The following is a 22,455-nucleotide window of genomic DNA, read 5'->3' on the forward strand; positions in this document are numbered from 1 at the left end:
GGCGCTGCGGCTCTTCAAAGCCAGCACGTTTTTCCTCCCCTGAGACGAGGGCAGGAAATGCATCCCCTTGGGCTGCTCCAACCCCGCAGGCTCGAGAGCGGTTAAGCAGCAGCAATGCTGTACTTTCCGGACCCCAGAGAGATTTTTGTTTCTCACATCACTCCTGCGATCCCCCAAGGCACAAGCTTGCTTCCAGGGCCGAGCACTTGGGGTTCTCTCTGATGTGCAGTTTACGTCCAAACAAAAGCACCACAGAGAACACACATCTGCTGCCACCTGTCTTCAGAGACCGCAAAGGAGTGTGCAACCCACCAGAGTGGGCCTAAAGGAACTCCTATCTTGACCTCTCTGAAGACAGCTAAAAAAAATCCCTCTTTCTGGCCTCAAGGGGCACCCAATGAGGAAAATGCACAGTACAAAACGCAGCTTGGAGAGAAACACCAGTTTCTGGCCATCAGGGAAGGCAGGAACTTGCATCAGTTTAAGTGTTGCCCTAGACAGAGCCTAGGTCTTCTCCATCCACTTTTGAACAGAACTTTCATCAACATTATCCATAAAGAACCAAGTAACAGCTCAGCAATCACAGCACTTCTTATCAGAAACTGTGTTAAATGAGGAAAACAAAGTATTTTTTATTAACTAAAGGAATTTTTGCAATTCTTGCATGTAATTCCCCTTCTATTTTACCTAGGTAATTAATGTAACATGTAGTAAGCATGCAGCACAAAGGCCTACCTTTGGAGCTCTGGCATGTTTTCCGCATCTGGCATCTTTGACGAGACTGATATCTAGTAGCTCTGTCTCCTAGAAGGACAAATTGCAATACAGGTTATTATTACATTAGTCAAAAAGCCTCGCTGCATTAACACTGCCTTGCTTCCCAGCTCAGACAGCGGTTAGCCTATTTGCAATGACTCCTGTCCAAACTGCAAACAGTTTCATGGAGTGTTTTATCACCCTTCACCAATTCTAATAGCAGTACTTAAGGTCTTAGACACATAATTTCCTTAAAAATTTGCATTTGCCTCTTATGATATATAGAGAGAGGCTCAATCAACCATATTAGTCAAGCATACTTCTTGGATTACTAAATACCAGCTGTTGAGGGTTTTTTAAAATACAATTTTAGCTTTTTTATGCTAGTTAGTGTGAAAAGGAGGATGTTACAAAACTGAAAAATTCTATCTCTGTAATAGAAAATCTACTTTATATTTTTAAAAGTGTACATAGAAAAAAAACTATATATACACAATGATAGCATGTTCCAACAACTTTACAGTGACTATTGCTCAATGAAAGCCATGATGAGCATTTCATAGCTCCTATGTTACTCTTGAGTTCTGGGCTACACACGTTGAGCTCTGGGTTATAACACATGCCCTACAGGGAACAAAGCTGACCCATGACGACAGCTTCTGCTAGACAAATTCATGTGCTCCGCTGCGCGTGTATGACATGAAGCATCTTCTTCAGTGCTAACCTGGTGCTTTTGGGACCCTGCGTGCCTGGTGGCCAGGAGGGCCAGGGCTGCGTGGAGCCCGTGGACCCTCGGGGATGCCCTCCTCGGTGTGTGGGCCACTGCGGCGGGGTGCACCCAGCCGTGGGGATCAGCGCAGGGTATTCATCTCTCTCCAAACAGGCAGCAAATTGTAACCCTGAGTCAACATCCTTTCCCCAATCTCAACATGAGACAGGACATTTTTTGATGTTGCCATGTTGGTTCTTTTCTTGAATATCTTAGCATTTATGGGCATGGAAAGCCTGGACAGAGGAACAGCACTGGAGAAGGGAGGAGTGTGATTCCCAGCCACTGGCTCCCAGCAAGCACTCGGATCCACACAGTGTTATGCATGTTTTCCCAAGACCAATACAAACCGTTTTGCAAGAAGCGGGCAAGAATATCTGATCTGATCTGGCATTACTTGAAGATCTTAAAGCACAACTTAGTCTGCCTCATTTACACTAGTATTTGTACTAATAGTCCATGTTAGCATGGCTCAATTACAAACTAACTATAGCCTAAAAGTACTTCAGCAGGAATGTGGCCACACTGCAATTAGGGCTGCGATGAATTTTAGTCTTCAAGTAGTAACTGCAATGCCGTGCAGAGAATTTGAGATCTCTGTGCAGCATAAAGCCACTATATTCTTAAATTCCAAGGAGAAAAGGTGATTTTCCCACAGACATATTATCTTCCATTACTTGTATCCTTATTTCTGTGCTCCTGCACAGTTCTTGTAGATGCACTTTTGTTGACTTATAAGACACAAGCTCTACCACAAAATTTTCACTGGCTGTGCATTCCTAACATCCCCCGCTGCCCACCATGCCAATCCCAACTCTATCTAATAACAGCTAAACCTACATCACCACTTCTCTGCTACTGGGGACAGGAACAGCATCTTTCTCTTTTCCCTGGCCTGTTTGTGAGAAACTTGGACCTCTGAGATATTTATTTTTCGTCACAATCGCCTGAAACAGGATAATGGGGTCAAAACTCAGGGATGAGGAAAATGCATAGGCAGGGCTATAAAAGGTGATATTTTGTAAATATCCTTAGGAAATCATCCAAAACACACAAATATCCAAGGCATACATATAAAGTACTCTTCTGACAGCACTCCAGCCCCTGACATTTACAGCTGATTGCCATACATAAAAGCGTGCCTACAGCTGTCCCTGTTACGCTCAGGGTATCTACAAGCTTGTGAACCCAACTTTCAAGTCCAGATTGAAGCTGGTCTTATTTCCAGATCTATAGTCCTCTTCTCCATTAATCCTTATTCTGCCTGACACTATCACAACCGATGCAAGACTAATAGAGCAAAGCTCAAAACTCTGAGTGCGGAAAAGTCCTTAAATGCAAAAAAGTCCAGCTAACCAGTCTCATATATACCCAACTGCAGCATTCTCGAAGCAGACATAAGCAGAGTCAGTAGCCGAAAGTGAAACGGGTTTTCAAGAGAAGGGAGCAATGCTTAAAAGATGAAGAGAGGTCTTCGTCTGGCTTATCCTGGGGAAGGATAGCTCCTGCGTAAAAGCATGCAATTCCCCTGCTGAAAGGCCCAAGGCTGGCACTGCTACTCCTTCATGCCCCTCACACCATACCACTAGTCTAATGGTTCCTCTCCTATACCTTTCCCAGTTTCTTAAAATCCAGGCCAGAACAGCTTGCACATGTTCACATGGAACTATTTCAACATATCATACCTGATCTTGCACTACTCACCAGGAGAACTGCAGGAAGACCAATAGAAATTGCAGAGCACAGTGAGCACTAGCTCTCCATCTCCCCCCATAACCGGTCTCCAGGCCTGGATGGGGCCAGGTCCTCACCAGGGAGAAATAGCCAATGCATTTGTTTAGAAAAAGCAATGCTGATTTTTACCAGCAGCAATCTGTTCCTGGGTCTTGGTATAACATCTCCACATTCGTATCACCTCATCCATCCCTCAGTGGAATCTATTTCTCAGATCCCAGCGAAGTCGGGTTAGTGCAAATATGCCTCTGCATGTTTTATTTCTTTTGAAATTTAAGTCCATGCCACATTTGCATCTCCAAAAGCAGCATGATATTCCTAGTGCAGACACGAGCGATTTCTTTGTCAATTCGAACGGGCTCTGTGGACCCTCTCTTTTTTTTCAGAGAGGTGTTGGGGGGGGAATGGTTACAAGGTGCTCTCGTGAAACATGCCAGCGGCAATGACTCTAAGTGACCACTTGCGATATGTCAGCAGTGGAAGGCAGACTTGCTGCTCAAGACAGAAAGAAAAAAAACGGAGATGCAAAATCCCAATGAGCACTATTCAACAGCTGTGTGTTCAGGTACAGTAGCAGGTGCAACTTTAAATAAAACAAAAAGCACGCAGTGTAGGGCTTGTCTTTGATTTAGTGCAGGTGGGACATTCAGATAGCGGCCGAACTGAGAGTAACGAAATGCGGCAGAGCTGCAGGAGTGGTTGTCACACGCAGACCAAGAACTACGAGGGGAAAATGGACAACAGCCCAGACGTGACTAAGGGGAGAAGGAGCCCAGAGGACACTGAACAAAACGGAGCTAAGGCAGGCAAGAAATTGAAAAGAAAACCAGGGATAAGAGCCAGAAAACTCTGTGACCACACGGCGAAGGGGAACCAAGACGGGGCAGAGACGGGATGCAACTGCAGCCCAGCAGCCGCGGGGGAGGCAGCGCGGGAAGGCGGCTCCTTGGAGCCACGGGCCAGGAACGCGGCAGCAGCAAGGAAACACAATTTTACAGGTACCAGGCAAGAAGCTGCCTGCAGGGTAAAAGGCCAGTGGTTATATTTACTGCAACAAATAACATGTACGCCCCAAAGCACGCTGTGAAATGCTCTACGGAAGCTAGGGACGCGTGCAGTATCTGTAGTAAAAATAAGATTTAGCACACTGAAAAGATTGGCATACACTAAAAATAAAAGCTCTAACAGCAAGCACATGAGAGAAATGAAAGAGGCACAGGAAAAATGGGTCTTAAGCAGGGCTGATGAAACACACACAGAGTGAATTTCAGAAGCTTTTTTTGGTTGGATTGCCCTGATGTTTGAGCTCTTAAAAAGCAAACAAAGCAAAACACAAAACAGAAAGAAACACAAAAACCCCCAACAGAATTAATCATCTATTCACTTCTGAAAGTGCAACTAGACCTCCTGTAACACAAACATAAAAAGACCCTTTCAAACAGAGTAATACGCGCTGGAAAGAGAAACAGAAAAGCAGAAGCCAGCAACGGGAGCTCGCAAAGACCAGGCAATAGATCGAAACACGGCTGCTGGGTTCTGCCCCTTCGGGGCCCGCTAGCCCCGGGGTGCCCAACCTGGGACCGCTCGGACGCCCCTCGCCGCAGCCAGCAGTGCTATCCGGCTGCTTGGGCCGCGCACCAAGTGCTAAGTCTCCTTGCTCCCCTTTAGAGGAATGGCGAGTGGTTGACTTTCTTCCATGGGCTGGGGGGAGCCCTGCTAGTTTTCAACCACTACTTTCAAGCTGCTCACGTGCCACCATGCTGCTTGCGGGAAGTTTGATCATTTGGAGAGCCAACATCTAGGACAGAGAGGCCAAGAAGACCGGGGAGGAGCGGAGCTCATGGGGCTGCGTTGACAGGACCTGCTGAGGCGGCTATGGGAACGGCTGGCACCCTGCAAATCCCCCTCACGGCCCTGCTGTCGTGCTACCTCTTGGACGTGGAAAGCAAGTTGGATAATCCTACCCATATACTCCTTTACATCCCCGTTTGACGGGACCATTTAATTCTTCAGGATGCTCTCCTAGGCAGCAATTACGGAAGCTGTGGGAATATAAAGCCCAAAGTCTTAGCCATCAGTAGACATCAGAAAGGACGGGTCCAGTTTCCGTGATTAAATGTTACATGTGCACTGAGCACCGCGGAGCAGCAGCTGGCTAGCTGCCGTAACCTGCGCTCTAAATTAGGGAGAAGAGCACGAGATCCGCACCCACATAGCCGCCTCCGCGGGCACGCGTCAGCAGGGCACCGATAAATCAGGATTCATAACGTGCTGTTTCTTAGAAGTCCCTCGGTTCAAAAATACCAAACCTTTTGGAATTCCCTGACCCCAGGCCCTGGCTTTCATCTTGCAAACAGCTAATTAAAAAGACAGAGAGCAATTTCCTCCCAAATGAGAGGAAAGACAATTTCCTAATCCCCTGTTACAACATGTGGATCGACTTCTGAAAACTAAAAATACTCTTAGCACCCGACAGAAAAATGCTCTATTTCGTGTGCTGCAAAACAGCCAGCCCGAGCCCTCCTCTGCCCAAGGCAATGGCCGTTTTACCACCGGCTTCCTTGGTGCAGGCTTGGAAGCGCGCTCCGCGTGGCACAAAGCCACAGCAACCGAGGGAAAACACAACCCATGCAAGTCCAGCTATTCCCTCGTTAGAGACCTCCAGTCATCGCTACGGGGACTTATCAATCTTGTAATAGAATAGTATCATTTAGTAAAACCAGCAGACCCCCCCCCCCCCGCCGTGATTTACAGTACAGACATTCCTGCGAAGTGAATTATTAATCCCACCATGTTTGTTTTCAATTAGCGGCTGAGACAGAGACCTATTCATATAGGGCGAGATTGTGCAATCTCACTTTTATGGGTGAGCACACACTCACAAAAGCAGTGGATTGTGCAACCCTCAGTGGCTGCTTGAGCACTTCTAATTAGGCCCGTTTGAATTTAATATAGTAACGCCAATTTATACCAGCTGAGGATCTGCCTCACTCCTATTTTAAACTGCCCCAAATGATGCCAAGCGAATTGTGCTGTTTAGGAAAGTCGCTAGCGATGTAACACCAGCGATAAAGCAGGTTCCTTAGCGATCTCACTGGCAAGCTCTGCTTAAGAGCCCTTGACAGCATGGCGAGCTGAGCGCTGGATCAAGCGTCCTACTGAATTTCACAAAAACACTGTCAAGGATGCATTGCAAAAGCCGGTGGGCATTACAACAGCTGCATGGAGTTGATCAGTCCAGATATCTTTCTTACATCCCAAACAAAGATAATGCTACTCGCTGTGGTTGACTGGTCATGTCATGTTATTGCTCTAACCCGCATTGGGGCAATCTCCATTTCCACGTCTGTGGTTCGGGGATAGGGCCTAACTGATGCACAACTGAACTCTGAAAAATCATTTTCCACTTACACTTTGCTTTGAAATCTGGTGCTTTAAGTTTCAGATCTGAAGGAGAAACTATGTGCCTGAAAGCTTATCTAATTCTTCCAAATATTTTCAGTTGACTTAATAAAAGACGCAGCCCTCTGCCTTCAAAGTTTGTCACGTCTTACACAGTCTGGCACACTAAACTTTGAAAACTGAGCCGGTTTTTGTCAACAAGCACCATGTAATGCAATTACATGGCAACATCTGGCTGAAGTTTTCAAAGGGAAAATGCCATTTTGCTGAAACAGAAACTTCACCCACTTAAACTTAAACAACTTAAACTTGGGGGGACTTAAACAACACTTTATGATGGGGGAAAAAAAGTAACCATAATGAAATGTTTCATTAATGTTGAAAGACTCTATTTTAACATTTTCTGAACATTAAAACACTGAACATTTCTTGAAGCAAAAAAATCTATTCAGTTCTGTATTACTTTTATTTTGATTCTGCATTTCAAATGTGCTATTTAAAACAAAAACCCAAGTGACTATAATTTTTCTTTCTAAGGCGTCGGAAGGAAATTAAAGTCAATGTTTGATTCTGATTCAGAAGATTAGAAGTCATGCCAAGGAAGCATCTGGCCTTATATATTCATACTAAATACGCAGGCAAACTCAGTAATCTATAATCCTTTATAGAAAAAAACGCATTCAGGTTTCAGAGATTTTGATAGCATGCTTATAAATCAACCACACCTGAATTATTCCAGGACTGAAATTCCCTGCAACAAAAGTGAACATTTAGGGCTAATTTAAGAGAGGGTGCTTTCACAGGGAGGGTATGCTGTATATAACTTCTCTCTTAAAAACACTTTTTTCCATCCTCATTACCATTAAGAATAAATTGAATGAAACAAAGATTTGCCTCCTCGTCCCAAAGGAAAACTGTGGCGAAGCGGTGAGCTGCTCTGAAGGACGGCTGCACTGACTGCTGCAAGAGCAAACAGCAGGACCGCCAGTGACGGTAACCGGAGCCGAGCTAAGGTAGCGAGCGCTGTGTTTTCCTGAAAGTCCTGTTACATAATTCATAGGCTGCATCCTACTAGAGCAAGCCAGTCCCTGAAGAAGCTGTCTCCATGCTTCCTCCTGGCAACACACAATTCAATTACCAGGCATCAAGATCATCCGCTGTGTCAATAAACAAGCGGCACAGCACACTCTGCGGTCCACGGCAAAACTCGCGCCGCCAAGAGCAAGGTCTCGTTCCACATAAAGTTCTTCTTCGCCAGTTCAAAATCTTTCGTTATCTTCCCATCTCTTTTTAATAAGCTGCTGAAAATTATGTTAATGCTATGGCTAGTCAACCTGCGCAAAGCAACTAGTCCTCTTCCAGCTCCTTGCGTCTGGTTCAGATCAACCACAGGACGTTGTGCTCCTCACGGAGGTATGGAGGAGCAATAGCTGTGCATTTAAATGATAGAATAAACGCTACTGTCCAGCTTATATTTAAAATAAACACATATTTCCATACTAGCTGCTGGTTTTCACAAGGTGTGGGTTGGTTTTTTTTTTTTGGGGGGGGGGGTTTCTTTTGTTTTTTTTTTTAAGAATGACACATTTCACTTCACTGAAGCACATACAGCTCTGGGTCTTCCTCATATCCTTCAGAATCCAAGTTGCAATTTTCTCTGGTTATGCTTGGCAATGCCCTCAGGAGCTGCCAAAAAGCAGCCAGCATTCAGGCAAAGCAGCACAAAAGGATGCATTGTACCCGGCCATTAGCCTCACATCCAGAAAATAAAGCAATCCCTCCAAGCCGCAAGGTAAAGCTAACGAACCGCCAAATGCATGGTGTATTTAGACAAACAAAAAATCCTGCCCTCTGCAGTGCCGCTGCACTAAATAGGAGGGAAAGAGAGGAAAATCCCTCCCCGCTTGCAGCAGGGCACCACCGAAATCTTGCAATTCCAGTAAGGACAACTGGCGGGGAAGTGAACGCAGCACCCGCGGCACGGCCAGCCCAAGAAGGCACTGCCTCGTTTTCTGAAGGCTTTGCCACTCATTATGCACAAGAGCTGGCACCCGGGGCAGAGTCCTCGCTGTGGGGTTCGTCCTCTTCCCCGGACCTCTGCTCTGGCACCGCACCAAGGAAGCTGAGGCCTCTGCGCGGAGCGGCCCAGGCGGAGGGAGGGTAGCCTGGGGTAACCTCCTTCTTCCTCAAAATGCTAAGGCCAGACTCTGCCTCCCCGTTTCAAGGCACACCAGTGGTGACTCTTCTCCCAAATTTGTGCTCTGCTCTAATTTTTAAAACTTGGTGAAAAGGAATCCTGAACTCCTGGCCTCCTAGACACCTACTGAAAGATAAATAAAGAAATAAAAAGCCAAACCAAATCCAGCTGCTCTGGCACCCACAGTGAAGAAGAGCAGAACCAGCAGCATTGCTAATCCTGAGATACCAAGACAGACAAAAAACACTCTGCTGCCTTGACGACTTCACTCAAAATCATTTCTTTTTAAAACTCAGCACTTCTGGCCAATGAACGCTGGCAGGAAACCACAGCAGCCCCATCCATTTCAGGTCTATCAAAATAAGGGAGTGTGTAGCTGTAGGAGAGAGGTAATTTCGCCTTTACATTTCGCCATACTTCACCGAATTCAGATGAAACGGCTGGTTCAACTCCTGGACCTTCTTCTCGCCAGGGTCATTTCAATTGTGGAGCTGCTGCAGCTGCCGGAGGTGAGCGAGGTGGCTACTTCCACTGTCCCCTCCCTGAGCACCACGCGTGGGTCACTCTGGCCTACAACATTACGTGAGTTCAGCCATCTTTGTGCAAACACTTCCAAGCTAAAAGTACCAGAGAGCACCACTTAGGCCTAACAAAATCTCACGTGATTTGAGACGATTCAAACAGCATTGCTCACGCGACCCCTCCTAAAACCGAACCGGGGGAAACATGCCCACCACAAAAGCAGGAGAAAGGCTCAACAGTCATTAACTGTTCTCAGGTCAAAAGGAGCTGAAGGACCTCAGCACCTGCGAGGCAGGACCCAGCATCTGTGATTTGACTTAACTGTGCAGGGAATGAGCCCCAGATACCTTGCAAGGTCTCCCTGCTTGCAGGTCCTTCTTTAGGTGCCAAGTCACACGACATCCCTGCTGAAAGGCCCTTATATTACTCCTGTAGAAGCGTAAGCCCCAAACGGAGAAGTTTTTGCTATCTAATACTCAGTCTCTCTGAATGTACCCCTGGAGACATACCAACAGTAACATTTTCTAGTACAGGGGAAAATAGTCTGCAGTTTATACGGAGCACTGTGGTATTAGGGGGAAAAAAAGAGAGAGAGAGAGAGAGAAGGAGTTTTCATGCTAAGTACCCTTTTAATAATGAAAGCAAAACAAGTCTTCTGTGTCTATGCATATAGTTCTTTGCTGACTGTGGCTAAGCAGTCTAGGATCCGTTGCATGGAGCCCACAACTCAACTCCGAGTGCCAAAGAAACGGTCAGGAGGCAGAAAAAAGCTCCGCGGTGAAGGTCCATAACCCGCCTTTGTCACAGTGAACCAACTCGTACTAAGGAGCGTGGGATGTGCCAGCCACAGCGTTCAGTACGCAGCAACCATCTCAGATTTTAAAAGCCAACACACTGGAAAAATATAATTTTTCCGTAACAATGGAAAAGATTTTAGTCTGCCCCTTCTTCAGTCATGTCTGTCGCTACAGCCCTATTCCAAAGCCACCACTGTTGGATCAAGTATAAGACAGATAAAATGATAGTTTTCCCCCCATAGTGCGAGTATCAATACATACTCCATAAAAACAGTCCACAACCCTACTAAGATCTTACAGCCTAAATGCACTAGACAAACAGAGGACGAAATGAGAAATGGATATTTGACGTAATTTACTAGTAGCACAGAGAACATTGGCAAAGCTGGAAAAGTCTCTCGATATCCCTATCCGTTAGATCGTGCTGTCTCCTTCACCACGTTGCTACCTTTACATCTCCTCCAACTACAGACGCTCTGTCCTACCAGGACAGCCAGAGTGCCCAGGGGCCGCATAGCTGGATAGAAACTTGATATATGAGACTTAGGAGCTTTATGATGGCTTTTTTGGAGAAATGGGTGCACAGACAACCCTGGTTGTAAGCGATGTGCTGTAAACCAAGTGAAAACTCAGTCTCTGCCAGAGCTAGAAATGGGCGCCTGGTCATTTCGTTTCCTGTTAGGGAACGCTACCTCCTGTGGCTGCTGCCCGGTGTTCATGACCCGCAGGACTACTTTGTTTTAAATGTCTTAATGAGCTTTTCTCAGCTTCCTTCAGAATCAGCACTCTCCCGCCCTCTCCCCCATGCCACCGCTAACCCCAGCTCCTGCGACACAACGGGGCATCTGGCACCCACAGGAGCAATTTCCTCAAGTTGAGGGCAATGCAAGTGCACCTGCTGCTTGAAACCAGACGCCTCTCATCCAAACAACTCGTTTTTCCTTGCAGTTAGCAGTGGGAGTCGCATGGCCACAACCACCACTAATGCACTGGTGATAACTGGTTTGGTCCTGTTAAAATTGACAGCGCTGCTCCCCGCACCGTCACAAATGTGTCACAACATGAGCGAAGGTGGATGGGATGAGGTACGGCCAGCATTCAGAAACAGAAAGGAACTGGGGGAGGACCAGCTTCAAAAGAAAATACAAAGCATATTGTAGGCAGAGCTCATAATGGTACTTGACTGATTTTTATTCACGTAACTAGAGAATAACCTGGCAATTGTTAGCTTTAGAGTCACAAGGAAAAGTACATTGAACTGAAGTTTTAAGCAGCAGATAAAAAAAGCAGTATTTCTATTAAAAAGCTTCTCTTTTCAAATGGAAAGTCATAATCATGTATGATTATGATGATTAAACGCCTTCCCAGAAAGGGCCATATCATGTTTTGGGGGTGACGTTCTTGTGCCATTACTTCATGCTGACGAGGGATGACAAACTGCACAGATCCGTATTGTGCTTTTTCTTTTGAAGTGTATTATTTTCAACAGAGTGCTCCAAATAGCAAATAGCTGGAGCACAGACTTTCATCTAAACTTTGAACATACCTGAAACAGCCACTACAAAGCTCGTGCTTCCTGCACCGCACTGCTGTACCACCACAGCTGACGCTGTAGTTCTCACTCAGGCAAGTCACCTATTGATCAATACCAGATTTTTCCAAGACTGAACAACAACAAATCCTTCTGACTTCTTCTATACAATAACTTTTCTATTTATGCAGCATGTCTGTGATGCATCTCAAAGACGACTAACACATTTACAGGTTTGAATATGCATTTTTAGAAAGACTTCAGCAGGTGAGGGCGTTTTTGGCAGAACTACAGTATTCCGTAATGGTTTTGTTTCTGACTGGCTGTTTCACATGGTTTGCAAGACTGCATTTTTAATTAATGTCAATAGCTTGGAGCTTTTGGCATCTTTATATTTAAAGTATACTTTTTATACCTTTAAACTTGGCAAAGGTTTGAGATTAGGAACTTGGAATTGCTGTCCTCCTAACAAAACACCTGGAGCTTTAAGGTTAAGGCTCAACACAGTCCTGTTTACAGGTCTGTGACTTCTATGGCAGAAGACAATAAAATGTTAATCAACAGGAGACTATACAGAGGGACAGTGTATAGTTCTATACCTCTGCCAACTCTTCTTCTAGCTCAGGCCCTCGCATGTATTACCTGACTGGAAAATGCATAATCCAGGGGCATTTCCAACTGGAGACTCCAGTCATAACATGGAGCATTAAGGCACTAAAAGGCAATAGCTGAAAAGCCACGACTGACCTTCCGAAATAAAGACACTTCATGTTTTTAGGGTCCAGGTTTGGCTTGTGGGATGTATTTAGAGCTGAAAGAGCGCTAAAAGGCATGTTGTCAAGATTTCTCCCCAAAAATCTCTCAAGATCAGTTATTTTGTTAACATATCTGTTATTTTAAGATGAAGATTTCTCCCTGCATTTTGAAGTAAATCATCCTGGTGTTATACCTTAATCCATATCAAAATCTGGAGAGTGAATAAAAACTAACACACCAGCTACATTTTAGAAAATGAGAAGAAAGGAAAATGACCCAAGCAACAACAGTCTGAAAGGCAAAACTTTAAAACAGATGATGAAAGGAGTATGATAATACGAAGGCAATACAAAAAACGAGAGACACACACCAGGAGCTTACCAGCCAGATCATATCTGAGTAAGCTAATAACATTTCTGCCTGGCACCGGAAGCGCTGGAGGTCGTCTCGGCCTGGCTTTGGGTTAATTGCATAAGCCAAAATTGGCACAGCAACATCCAGCACTCTGGTCACAACGCTCAGAGCCGAACGCAGACCGAAGGAGGTATAGAGAAGGGCTCCAAAAATGAGCAGGGACTGGGGAGGACACTTTCATTAGAGAAGACTTAAAAAAGCTTGGTTTCCACAAAGCAGCAAAAGGAAGGCTAAGAGGTGTATGATTATTGTCTTTAAATATATGCATTGTGTAATCAGTTGAGAAAAGGAAGGGTTACTTAATCTAAAAAGAAGGACTGAGATATATATATATGTCACTAGTAACTACAGGCAAAATTCAGGACTATTTTTTTCTCTAGAAACTGACAGCAAAAAATCACTTTTAGAATGGAGTTTGACATGTTTCTAGATATTGTTTGCAGCATGTATTATTTCGATATTCAGAAACATAAGATTAACCCAGGGAATCCATTCCTGTACTACAGGCCTAAAGGAATCCTTTATTTACATCCAAATCTTTGACTTCTCAGCATCGCAGCCAAGGCACCACCTTGTTAACAAAGTTACCGAGGAACAGTTAAGGGAATGATGCATGAGACACGAGTTCAGAAGCAGCCTATTTTGCAGATCTTGGCATTACAACAGTTTCTGTGGATGTTTTTCCCAAAGAAAAGCTGTAGTTCCTGGTTCTTTAGATCAATATAAGAAATAAGGAACCTAAGTTACACGTACACATATGAACAAAGAAAACAGCTTTCAGGACCGGATCCTCAATACTTTGCTCCTCTAACGGAGACAGAAATGCACAAACTCTGCCAGCCGAGGAGCTCCATGGACAGCCGAACTGATGAGAATAATTTAGATGAGTGCATAACATCAGCACAAGAAAGCACCATTTAGTCATTAGGCAAATCACATTTTGCTTCTTCAAATGCATATAGCTCCTAGTGTAACAGCTCAGCGGGAACCCACAAGAGCCATGTTCTCCTCTCTGGGCCGCAACAGCAGGCGAATGCTTGCGCTGGTCAGAGATACGCTCGCCCCAGCCCTCCGCAGCCCATTTCACCTCCTCTTGCCATGTTCTGATTTGCCTTATTACCTTGCTGCTTCCTTCACAGTCATAGGCGAGTTTAGGAGATAGTTATTTTGTCTGATGGCTATTAGTGAATTAGAGGGGAGTTAGAGCTTCTTGCTAATTTATTTTGTATAAGCTGTAATTGCTATTATTTTACATGCTCCCAGGGTTTATGGATAAGCACATTTCAGAAATCAAAGCAAATAAATAAATAAATAAATGGAGAACCCACAGATCTGAATCTAAATGACTGGTGGGTAAATCTCTAAAGATTTAATTTACATTAATCTACTATTAATCTGAATGCATAATTTCCTTCATTATTATTTTATCAATCTCTAGATACATTTGGAAAATTAATTTTATTAATGTATTTGTAGTAGCATGTTTAAAACTCTTCTAGTCTTGGCAGAGGACTTGAAATTAGCATTTACACTGAATAAGGAAATATGGGTCATTCTGCAAAAACAACAAAGATGAAGTAAATGGCAACTTGTTTGAAGTCCTTGAGTTCTTGTCAAGCCACATTTCCCAAAATATTTTGCCCTATACCACACTCAAGCTTTTATTTATCAGTTCTCCTACATCCACTTGCAGGAGCCAGCTGCTCTGAGCAGAGTGCCACAAAACTCAGCGAGGGGCTCACCGAGACACGCGTGCGATGAGGTCTCATTTTCTTTAAGCAGACTGAAGAACACACTGTTCTTCGACCGGCACCTGAAGCGCCCTAATAGCTGGGTCTTGGCAGTGTTAGACTTGGCCCTGCTTGAACACGCTTACCCAAGGCTGGCCACGTTGTCTAATGATGTTTCCTTACTTAGCAGTTAGTTTTATTGCAATCTTCTGCTCTCTCTCCCGCAAATGTTTTAAATTATGTTCTCTGGAGCATAATTATTCCAAAGTACCTTTCGTCCAACAGCAGTACATTAATGCTTCTCGGCGTTTTCAAAAGGTGATCCGTCTTCTTGGAGGTGACCAAGCACATCTTGAAAAGGTGACAAAGGGTTCAGTCCTGACAGGGTATGTCAACAGAAGAGGAGGAACCCAGTGCTTTGTGGAGCTGTGTGACAACGTCACTGAAATGTCTGAGCCTCTAGAATCTACATCTCACCATCTCTGCATATTTGAGAAAAAAAGCAAGGCTTCAAATACCAGTGAGATCTGCTTAAATATCATGTGAATATTAAGCCTTCCTCCTCTGCAGCCTTGAAATAGAAATTGGAAAAAAAAAAAAAAAAAGAGAGAGAAGAGAGAGAAAGACAGAGAAAGAAAGAAAAAAGGAAAAAAAATTCCAAGAGGCCTAACAATGGTGGGACACTTGGGAAGAGAAACCATTGCAGAAGCTGAGAACCTCTGGGGCAGCAGGAGGAATTACGGTGAAGTATAGTGAAATGGGGACAGAGGCAAACAGATGCCACTCACTGGATTCTCACTCGCTCGGACCATTTCCCTGAAGAATTGCTAGGGAGCTCTCAGCTACTGGGACGTGTTATAGATCCTGAATTTTCACAGCCTACCATAAAATGAACTTCCAAAGCAATGCCGGCAAAGCGTGGGAGGAACTGCGGCGCAGCAAGCTCCGCTGTGCTCCCCACTAGCGCGAGGCACGGACAGAGCCCTGCCAGGCTGCGAAACACATCAGCATCTCCAGGGCAGTTCCCAAAGGCAAAACGAACATGCAGCCCTGGATGGGATGTAACAGGACCCTCTAGGCAGGCTGGTTTTAATCTGTCCCTAATTCATATCATCAGAAATGCAAATAACACGGTGTACAGTTGTCCAGCATTTCCCATTATGAGACCTGGATGTCAGCTCCTTATTCCCTTGCCAAATTTTAACCATTGAGAATGCAATAATCCTGCTGGATGACTGCCTGGGGCTGGGACTGTTTGTTTGTTATTTAAAGCAGCAGCCAGAGTAATTTTCCCAATTTCCTTGAATGAAGTTACAATTCCTCAAACAAGGCACATCTCCTCAAATATGGAAAAGGAGATGAACGTGAGCCAGGACTGTTTGGAAAATATGTTTTCTGCATGCTCACAATTTCGACCGCTTCTTACACGGGAAGAGCTAATGCCTTCCTGCTTCAGGGAATACCTCCGAGTTTTAAGAGAGTCAAACTGTCTCTGTCTACCAGACCTGCGAACGTCCAGCCAAGCTGCACAAACTAGAGCACCAGAAAGTCTCAAGTTGCTCATATTAAATAAAACAACGGTGGAGGAAATATGGTCATGTTATTATTTCCAAAATGCATAAGGATGCCAAAATACAGTTTCTTTTAACATTTCCTAAATTGTAAGTGGTTGACTTTGCAGCCTAAGTTATCTTTTAATGTGTGTCTCGTTTGCTTTTTAAATGAAATTTCATGTGTAATAAAATTAGGGTTAAAAATTAAGTGTAACAATGTCTTTCAGAGGAGGCCAGGCCGACTCTAAGATACCTCCAAAGAGCCCCATTAATGTACAAAAGCATGCTGGAAGCAAAAAAAGCTCTGGCAGACTTAGAAAATGGACACATCTTTCAGCAGTTAGGTGGACTGAAAACAGCTATTTTTGTAAACACTTTCAAAGAAACTTCTGAAGTTATGGAAAGTAAACAGCAGAAAAGCCAGCAGGCACATTCCCCCACCCCGCATGGTATTTTGGAAAAGGACAGTGAAAAGCAGATTTAGGAAAACAAAGAAAATGCCATTTTGGTAGAGGATAGGGTTGGTGAAATTACCTACCATGATTTGAATTCATGCCCACATCAGATTAGGCACTTTACTGATGAGGTTTTAATTAGAGCTTGGTCACCCTTGAAAATCCCTCCCATAAAATGAAGGAATTCCTTTAAGTCCCAGCTCCTGTACGAGAATCACAGGATTTAACATGGAGTGTGCCCTAACTTTGAGGAAAGGTCTTTCCCAACCTTTAAAGCTATGCAATGAGTAGTATTTTGTCCAATTAAAACAACCAACCTCAGATTCCCGCAACCCTCCTAAGGCATCGATCAACTCTCGCCAGAAATACGGGCCACGTTTTGCCCCGCTCCCTCCGTCTTTTGCGGATTGTTTTAAATGAAACCACTTAAGGCAAATCAACACAGCTTATCACAGAAGGATCAAAGGTGACTGGAGTGAATGTGTTTTATTCTGTACTGGGCAAACATAAAACGTGCAGAAACTGAGAGTCAATTGTTGGGTACGTAAGAAAGTTAAACTCCAGTAACTTTGGTTTTAGACTCTCTGGACCAAACTTTAAGGTATTACTCAGTCTGACTAAGGGGATCCAAGTCTTCACTGCCACAGAAGCGTTTTTCTGTTACTGTATGAAGTGTTAAGTAATTTTATTAATTTCCTCAAGCCAGTGACTAGCATCACAGAACTCTGTGCAACACTAAATTTCACTGGAGAGCCTTTGCAGAGCCATTTTCTAGCACAAAGCCAAAACTTAAAGACATTTTGGCCATGACTCTTTGATGGCGCCAGCTTAAACGTCCCGAACGGCAGCTAAGAATACTTCCCAACAGAAACATGCCTCTTGCTGTCTGCTGCCACTGCTCACACAGCATGAAAAAGAAAAAAAAGAAAAAAAGAACAAAAAAGACTCATGACCCTCTTTCTTCTATTAATCTCAGCTCAAGTGCTTTATCCTCTCTGTGGTCCGAGCCCCATATCACCATCACGGCTTTATCAACAGGCGCTGAACCCTTACAGTGGGCTGAGCAGCTGAGCTTCTGCTACCGCCTTGCTTCCCATGTACTAAAAGTGGGGGGGGTTTTGTATATTATCAACAAATCCAGTGTAAATCTTGAGGATAATCCTGTCCGAATGATGCTGTGTAGTTTCTACTAAGGTAAGAAGTGGTTCACTTGGGGGATGACACTTCGGGAAGCAATCAAAGCTGCTCAATAAAAGGCAACAAGCAGCTGAACGGCACGTGGCTCTCAACCCTCTCAGCGCAGGCAGAGCACAGTAACACAACAAATCCCATAAAACCGACTGCAGGACACCTAGTACTCCTGTTAGGAAACCTGTCTCTTATAACATCATCTATCTGCAAGGTGGATTTTTTGTTATAATACTTCAGTCCAGATTATGATCTCCAGGATCCTCCCAAACTCACGTGAGGCACTAGTGTGCGTAGCAGCAGCTCGTGGTCTGCGAGTGTACAAAGCTGTAATGGTATGCCTGTTTCTTCTCCTAAAGAAAATGCAAGTTTTTGTTCACAAAAATAGAGCCGCAGAAGCAACTTCAATTCTCTGCAAATCTGGCCTTACATGTCAGCGCAGATCAGAATTTACCTACTGCAATATTGAGAGGCTTTTAAAATTCTGGTAGTGTTTATCTGTTCTTTAAAGTTTTTTTTCAGGTTGGTAGAGGCTTAGTCTTTCAATAGTTTCAGTTGTTTCTAAGGCATTATTTACCACCTCAATTAAATGAAAAAGAATAACGTGGCCAATTAAGAAGCAGAAGGAGCTGGGGTTTTCATTAAACTTGAAATTAGCCTTGAAGCTACAGTCACAACTATCCTCATGAATAAACAAACCTTAGCCAACTATTGCAGCAGCAAAACAAATTGAGATACAGTCTCGAACCAGATTAACACGAGATTAATCTCTAGAACAAAATATGCTCCCGACATGGAGGAACTCTTCAGCAGTTTCATAATACAGGAATCGAGTATATCTTTGTCGTCATGGCACCAAAGTAGGTATATGAACCATAAGATGTTGTGAAAGTTCAGATGTTTAAAACCACATAGCAGTTTTAGCTCTGTTAGGAATGGTATCTTAATATTATTTATCTTTTACATTAGTTTGAATAATTTAGTGTTATTAGCTTAACAAAGTAATTTGTTTGTGCTTAAGAAAGAGCCCATAAATATTTGAGTAGCCCGTCTAGCCTTCACCAAATAAACCAATCTAGATTTTTATTGCCGTGGATATAGTCTCTACATTTGATCTGCTCATAAATTACAGCTCGCCTCTGATACTTGGAAGATTTTGAGAGATCCATTATCAAGCAAATGTTTACGTAACGAAACATTGTTCTCATTCCGCTGGTGATGTTTTTCCCCCCACTCTAAAAGTCAGAGTTAAATAAAACTGCAGGCTGGGCACATTGAGTCCATTCATTTCAAGAATACTGGAGCTATTTCTTGGGTTTTTTTCCCATATTCCCAACGTAGGGACTTGAATCTGCACATCATCTCTTCACCCAGCAATAAATCACAGTGAAAGATGACAGCAGTGCAGAGCGTGCTTCTCCAGAGTGGTTTTATTGCTGAAGGGCATCAGACACTGATGCGAGCTATGAGCTATGAGGTATGAAGAAACAGGAAAGACTCGCGCTCCGACGCGAGGTAACGCGTTGTGAGGAGGCAGGCGAGTGGGCCACACGCGTGGCGCGGTATTCACCGTGTACCCGGAGTGCCTGAACGCCGCGCCCCGTTCACTGCGGGACCTACTGCAACCGTCCAGACCTCCAAACGGCTTCAGATGCCCTTGAAGCAACGCAGCCCCCTCATTTCCCTGCCTTCGAGTCCTGGAACCGAGCAGATACTTGGCAATAAAAGAGATCCCATAAGCACAGGCAATCATGACTTCCCTCTTCATACGCCCATGTACTAAATAAGCTTCTACTGCTCTTCTCTCGCAACCACAAAATCCAATTGTTTTCAGGATGCTAAAGATTATAAACAGAAAAAGAGAAATACAGCTAGCTGCCATACTGGGAAAAGTCCAACAGCCTGACCAACAGAAACCTTGCTTCCGATGCCTTGTAGGAAAACACACACCGTGAGATATATAAAATGGATGCCCAGCAGAGCATGGCTCTGGTTTCATTCCAGAACAGCTAACTTATTCGCTTGTCTTTACCGAGGGGCACAGAAGCAACTTTTTATGGGCCACATATGGTATAAATAATTCTGAATTTGTTACCATTGCTACTTATATTATGGGGTATCACAAAATGGGACAATCAAGTATCACTTTATCCAAGTCTATCCCACAGATAATCTGTTTTAAAATAGATTAAGTCACTCTGTTGTTCTTAGAGACTCGCTTGGAACGTCCCTCATTTGCTGTGTCACTGAGAAGCACTGCTTTCTCTCTAGCATGTAGAATATGCTAGAATATACAATGCATATTAAAGGAAATTAATCTGCACTTTTTCCAGGTGGGGAGAGGCATCCGAAATCTGTTACAACTATTCATTGCTGGATTATCTGGCTTGGCAAACAAGATCTCATCTCCCAGAGGTGCTAAAGGTCAGGAGGACTCCTTTAGCTTCTCCTTCCTCACAGTCTGTGGTCCCAAGTCAAAGTGATAAGAAGTGGTGCAGTTGCACAGCAGGATCTCTAGTGGCAAAAGCTGTAGGACACACTAACACGTAAAAGTAGGAGGATTTATTTTTATTTCTAAAAAAATCATAGTAACAACTATTACTTACCATAGAACTTTATATATCTGCTATTACAGCCTCCTGTGCACAAAGATTTAAAAAAATCTGTCCAGAATATACTAAGTAATTTCTATGGCTATTGTGGTACACATTTAAAGAATTGTCTACTATGCACATAGGTTAACATATGCCTCATACGTTATTGAGTCAATATCCCACCCAATGTAAATCTCAAAGTTCAACATGCCCTGGATTGAATTTGGTAACAGCTGCTAAAGACAACAATACAATCTGTAATGTCAATACCGTACTGTAGTCTATGGCTATAATTTGTTAGGCCAATAATTCACTATACAGTCTACTAGACCTAGCACTGGCTTCCTCAAGAGCTCTAAAACAAATGTATAATAGGTTCACAGTAGCATATTTCTAGTCACCCATAATTAGCTCAGCAGCATCACAGACATACATTATAGAAATTATATATATACACACACACACACATATATATATAAAAAAATGACACTGCAAGCTTCACTTATGATTTCACACTTCTCCTCCAAGGACTGACAAACAATTGCAACTACTCCTCTATATCCTGAAAGCCCTAATTAACCAAATAGTTTGCACAATCAGTGAGACTTTGCAATGCTTCAGTGTCCCTTTGGCTCCATCAAGAGTTTGAGCAGAAACTGAAGACAGACTCCTATCTCAGAAATGACATGAGAGCTTCCAAAGAGAAAAACTACCAGATTCCACCTTGTAATTCAACCCCAGCAGCCACGGTGGGCTGGAGCTTGCAGCTGAGTGAGCAGTTAGGTCTCTCAGCTGGCTCTGCTGCTCACTGGGCAGCTCCCCACCTTCCCTGGGAAAAGAGGAGTGAGATGCAAGCTCTGAGGACTGCCTGATGGACACACCGGGTTACGCAGACACAAGACGGCAAGCACACCCTGTGAAGTTAGCGCAGAATCTGTCCAGGAGGAGAGCTCAGCCGTCGTGCTGAGGTCCCAGCCTTACTGCAGGTGCTGGCTCTACTCTGACCTAAGAGGCCTCCATGCCGTCTCCAAGCACTCTACGAGAACACTCAGGACAACTGAAGTACTGATTTTCAGGCAAAAAAGAATGAACAGCAAGTGTTAGATTTGTCACCTATTTTAATAATACAGTGTGATGGAATATAAGGTAATAAACTACCTCCTCTGTTAGGCAACCAGGACTCCTATGGGATGCAGAAGTGCTGGCTGTGATCTGTGGTGGTCCGAATACTTCAAAAGCTTGTCACTACCTTTGGGATAAATATGATCTCTGTTAAAGAAAAAAAATGCCTAGCTGGCAAATGTTGATGTATGGCAGCTCAATTTATAGCGCACACTGTTGGATTCGCTTTTTAATCTATATGCCAGGAACAACTGGCCTAAGGCAAGACTTTTTTATTGCAAGTTTTGGCAGATCCAGTCAATGTCCATTACTTCGATTATGCACTTTTTGTGTTTCTATGGCAGTGTCTCAGTTTAATTGTCAAGTCCAGATAGGACTTCATCACATAATTATTCAAAGGTCATTTATTAAGCGATGCAGATGCAAGATACAGGGAAAAAATAAACAGCCAGCATGAAGCTACATATTCCTAACAGCACTTCCAGAATACATCTATGTAAGCAGAAAATACACAGCAGGCTGGCACTGAGAAACCTCTATGTGGGTTCAAGATTTTTTTTTCGTATTTTCTTCAGGAACTCGACATCCTTTGTTTTCTATGTTTCAGTATGAAACTAATGTGTACTGAGAGCTGCCTCGACCCGCAGGTGCAAAATCCGAATGGCTTTTACCCAAGTGCAGCACAAAACGGACATCACAGCAATCCTCAATGAGAAACCACAACAAAATCACAGTCCTATATGCCAACGTCAAGTAGAGTTGTCACAAAAAACACCCAAGACCACAAGAATGGGGGGAACCATAAAGGAACTTTCTTCTGTCTTTTCAGTTATTTGCTCTGTGCATTTGGGAGCCCTCCCCAAGGAGCCGATACCCCCTTCGCTGGCCGCCGGGCACAGCCTCAGCACATGAGCCAGCGGCACAGCAACCCGCTG

General features: G+C 44.0%; 1 protein-coding gene across 3 annotated transcripts in view; it reads right to left on the reverse strand.

Moving 5' to 3' along the window:
* Positions 1–22,455, reverse strand: part of PLCB1 (phospholipase C beta 1) — a 436,237-nt gene that overhangs the window by 315,718 nt on the left and 98,064 nt on the right. For all 3 annotated transcript variants that reach the window (XM_026094675.2, XM_026094677.2, XM_026094678.2), the window contains exon 3: positions 736–804. In XM_026094675.2, coding sequence (XP_025950460.1) covers positions 736–804 — 69 coding nt within the window. The remainder of the gene's footprint in view (positions 1–735; positions 805–22,455) is intronic.

The sequence above is a fragment of the Dromaius novaehollandiae genome, chromosome 3, assembly GCF_036370855.1.
Source record: "Dromaius novaehollandiae isolate bDroNov1 chromosome 3, bDroNov1.hap1, whole genome shotgun sequence".
NCBI lineage: Eukaryota > Metazoa > Chordata > Aves > Casuariiformes > Dromaiidae > Dromaius > Dromaius novaehollandiae.